General features: G+C 42.2%; 1 protein-coding gene across 1 annotated transcript; it reads right to left on the bottom strand.

Moving 5' to 3' along the window:
- Positions 1–3,481: 3,481 nt before the first annotated feature.
- LOC134221644 (uncharacterized) lies at positions 3,482–4,366 on the bottom strand. Its single transcript, XM_062700834.1, has one exon. The coding sequence runs from the start codon at positions 4,364–4,366 to the stop codon at positions 3,482–3,484; it is 885 nt and encodes a 294-aa protein (XP_062556818.1).
- Between the last annotated feature and the right edge of the window lie 439 nt (positions 4,367–4,805).

A 4,805-nucleotide genomic window follows, 5' to 3' on the forward strand; every position in this document is an offset into this window, starting at 1 on the left:
ACACGAGGATGCGCATAGGTATAGGAAAGAACAAAAAAAACGTACACTGTACCATGAAATGGATCCAGTCACCTTCTGTATGGCCTTTCTTTGTGGTCGCCAGGCTAAAGAACTAAGAATTTTTGATAGTATTTTCACTAGGAATTAAGATTTATGAAGAGATTTCAAGAAGAATTTCTTGAGAGAAAGTAATGAAATTCCTAAAGATTTTTTTAAAGGAATCTCAGGTGCATTTTCTCACTATATTCCTGAAGGATTCTTTAACAGCGTACAATATAAATTATGCTTATTGCCATTAATGCACGAGACATGCAAATAATATTACAAAAAACAATTGTTCTTCAACACCGAAGAAATTTTGAATCGCGCCGATCCGAGCCGCCGCCGCCGATAGAAAATTGCGTTCACGCCGCCGCCGGTCCAAAGTGGATCGGCGCACAGGTCTAGTTGCTTCAACCGCGATTCCAATCCTCCTACATGAAAATAATCACAATATCCAAGATGACGTATTTTTCTCCATGTGTAACTGAAAAAAAATATTTTAATAATAATCCAAATATTATTATTATCTTTTCGAGAATAACGATGCAAATTTTTTGGTCTGTAGGCACCCTGTAATGAGAACATTGAACAATAAAATAACATATGTAGGTAGTCATCAAGTTTAACTTTCGACCTACAAACCATGAACTGAGCGATGAAGCATTCTCACCTCGATGACCCGTTGACAGTACTCTATGAGAGCAAAATCTGTTTCAGATGTAATAAGATTCAATAACTTTTTATCGGAAAGATATACAGCCAACGCGTTCTCAGCCAGTACCAAGTGGAAGTTTAACTTTCTGCACTATACAGTCTCTCTATGCAAAGTTTGCACAATGTGATCAACGTCGCCACGCCATCTCCATCACCGCTGCAGATCTAGAAGTAGGTTCTGCCATTTACGTTCAGCGTCCCTCTGCAGCATCTGTACTCGGTGGCGAATGCTCCTCGAAAGCGGACCCGGACCCAGTGCAGTGTACAGTAACCGCAGTTCGATGCAACTAACCAACCGATACCCGATGAATATCCGGTGCACGAGTGGACCATGAGGTGCAAGGGAGACACAGAACGCATCCGGCCGGATGCTGCAGAACCGCAATTCTTCCAGACGATCGGGTTGATTTAGGGTTGGATTTTAACTTTTGCGGTCCGTGGCCTGGAGGTCGGAAATTCACTTTTTCGCCCGACCATTTAATATAAATGTAGTTCAGTCGGGTTTGCCCTCCGCTGCTGTCATCGCATCGCCGTTCCGATCTGCTACTACTATTCTTCTCACCGATGCGATGCTGCTGCGGACGGTCGTCGGTGGTAATATGGGGAAGGTTCATCATTCAACCACAATTCTTGCCGTCGGCAGCAGTAGCAGTTGACTGTGCGGTTTCCCCGGAAGGGTGAATGGGAAATTCCACAGTCAGAAAGTTGGGGGTGGAAAGTGCACCAGTAGCGATAAGTATAATTTCAATTACGCATTCATTCTCAACTAATAACCTACGGGGAGACGGTAATGTACTTTATCTGTGACAATTGGCAACCGCACCGAGCAGTAACCTAAAAGGATCTGCTAGTGAGAGTTTCGACCATTGGGGTTCAACGAATTAATAAGTTAATAAAGCATTCTAGATTGCTTGATTCAAACGGTCCTTCACCTGCATCATTCAACATCTATTGCTTGGTAGGGTTTGGGTCACCGTGAACTTTTATATCGTTAATTTGTTGATATTTTCGGTGAAATTTCACCGAAAATATCAACAAATTAACGATACTCTAATATCTATTGCGCTAGTAAAATCAGAAGTGAAAACAACTTCATTATACTATATAAATAATGGCAGCCTTATTACTTATTATTTATTCTCTGTGCTATTTCTTTTTCGTTGACTGCCACGCAGAATGAATGACATTAGTAAAAGCCTACCATTCACATCACCTGCTGAGAAAGTGTACCGTGAACGTACTCATTTAACGATGGACCCTGCTGACATTGACAAGGTCATCTTGCTAAATCTCATTTTCTGGAAGTAAGTTTCCTGCAGCTTCTGGTGAAAAAACATGAAAGCGACTTAGTTGATGCAGTTCGGAGTTTGTGATTGAATACCGGGGGAATATCACCATCCAAAATGGAAACATAAGGGAAATTATAATTATTAATGACAAAATGTACCAAAATGTATGAATTATAGACGAAAGAGAGCCTATACCCATAGTGGTCTAATTGAAACAGATAATAGAGAATATAGATTAATTCCTACATTCTCAGTCAGTTTGACTGTACATTGCATTCCATGCATTTCAGCAAAGCGCAAAACCATATATCGATTCGTGTGGCATACTTACACTAAAATTGTCAGACGGATTCCAAAGCATCAGATTGGTAGAACAAAATTATACCAATCATCCAGTCAGCGATCCGTTATAATCGTTGAGGTTTGAAATGGTACCCGAGCGAAGGGTAATGACAGAACAACAACATATTTATAACACATCTTATGATGAAGCCTGTAGACAAAGCAAGGCTTCAAAAATAATAAAAGTCACTTTCATGGTAGACAATAGTCATAGATGCAGCATGAAATGCCACAGTAGCGACGAGTTGTAGTGCCTTCATTGCTACTCGACGCATCGTCGATGACACGCACGACGTTAGCTTTCGTCGGGCAACCAAATCGTCAAAACGAAACAAATTTGAAGTAACGAATGAGGGAGTTATAAATGTTATCGATTCATTTATGTTACCAAAGTTCCTACTATTTGTTTATTTGAAACGCCATTATGTTTTCAACCAGTCCGTCTATAATGACGTGCAATCAATTATGTGAGAAGTGACGACGAAAATCGTCATAATGTTTGGCTGCACAACTATCTTCTATCTTCGCAATGTTATGACGAAGACTTCTTCATACGACGAGAATGACTATGGTCAGCCCTGCTCCCACAAGTGATAACACCAATTCGATTTTAGGAATGGCTGCGCAGTCTTAAAAATTGAAACACTATGTATATTTGTCCGACGTTTCAACACGGGGATGGTGTTTTCATCAGGGGACACCATCCTCGTGTCGAAACGTTGGACAAATATACACAATCTTCAAGACTGCGTAGCCATTTTTACGACGGAACACTTTAACATGGTCAAAGACATGTGAGAAGCTATAGCTAGGAGGTCCTGCAACTTGATGCAAACAGACGATTTATCGATCACAAAACGACGACGTATTTTCATGTCGATGAAGTAACTCAGTCATTTGTCGTCGTAATTGAATCGCCGAATCAACGGAATTTTCTCCTCGCATGAAATCATCCATGTAAAAATCTTGCTTCAAGGCATCAGCAGCGAGAGGATACGAACTTCCTTCGTCTTCGGCAAGCTGATGGAGAGTACGCGTTGCTAGAAACGACGATGGAGACAATCCATATGTCACTGTAGTGAGGACGTACTTGGTTATAGGAGCAACTTTACTGAAGCGAAACAGTACGCATTGAAGAGGCTGATCATCTGGATGGATACGAACCATGCGGTACATCTTTTCGATGTTCGGAGAATAATCAGATACAGTTTATCTTGTAGCACAGGACCTGTTAGCAATCCATCATTAAGGGAGTAACCTGTACTAGTTTTCGCTGAAGCGTCGAACACGCCACGGACCTTCGTGGTCATACTCGCTTCTTTTACAACTGGGTGATGTGGAAGAAAACAGGCCATGGAAGATGCTTCTTCATCTGGAGAAATCTCACGCATGTGACCAAGGTTAACGAACTCTGACATAAAGGTGTGGTACCTCTCTTTCAGCAACCCATTCCGCTCCAGCTTTATTTCGAGACCTTCCAACCGTCGTACAGCATTGGTATAAGATTCGCCCAGCATATGAGAAAATCCATCCTTTTTAAGGTATTTGACCACATACCGACCAGAGGGATCTCTGGACGCAGTGCTTTTGTAGAAGTTCTCACAGTGTTGTTCCATCGGGGAAAGAACCTTCGTATCTACCTCTTTGATTCGCCAAAACTTCTCTATGTTCCTATCGAGCAATTTTAGTGTGGAAATATGACATAGCGGAGGGTGGGGAATTGGAGCATACGATGATTTTCCTGACACCAGCCAGCCAAACACGCTTTCCACAAGTGTCGGTAACGATTTACCCAAATTCATCCGGCCACCCTTTACAAAAGTATAGAAATGTTCAGCTCCGATTATCAGATCAATTCTCCGCGGCACATTGTAATCAGGATCCGCAAGATCAATGCCCTCGGGAATAAAACAATTGTTTTTCGGTATTGTTACCGCAGGCAGGCTTGTGGTGATGTTGCGTAGAATCAGACACTCCATAGGAACCGAAAATTCTTATATTCGCGATCGAATTTCGGTGGAAACCGAGCCAACAGCACGTACCTGAGATTCACCGACACCGAATATGGGTTGGTTTATTCGGCGTCGAACCAATCGCAATTGTTGGCAAAGTCGCTCACTCATCAGGCAGCACTGAGATCCCGAATCTAATAATGCTCGTGCAAGGTGCTCTCTCCCATAACCATCTATTATGACGAGTACAACTGTTGAAAGGATTCACACTGCGAGGGTCCGATACAGAGTTGGACGAGATTGATGTTTCAGTTTGTGCACCTATCGCCTCGATTCACATCGTGCCGCGTTAGAAGTTGATCCTTGATGATGCCCTTGACTGAGGTTAATGTTTCCGTTGATGTTCGTCAGTGATTCAAATCCTTGATGCCGCTTTTGACAAACGCGGCAGGAAAATTTGGATGCA

This window comes from Armigeres subalbatus, chromosome 3 (assembly GCF_024139115.2).
Source record: "Armigeres subalbatus isolate Guangzhou_Male chromosome 3, GZ_Asu_2, whole genome shotgun sequence".
NCBI lineage: Eukaryota > Metazoa > Arthropoda > Insecta > Diptera > Culicidae > Armigeres > Armigeres subalbatus.

Coding starts and splice junctions, on each gene's coding strand:
- LOC134221644 (XM_062700834.1), bottom strand. CDS start 4,366: ATGGAGTGTCTGATTCTACGCAACATCACCACAAGCCTGCCTGCGGTA.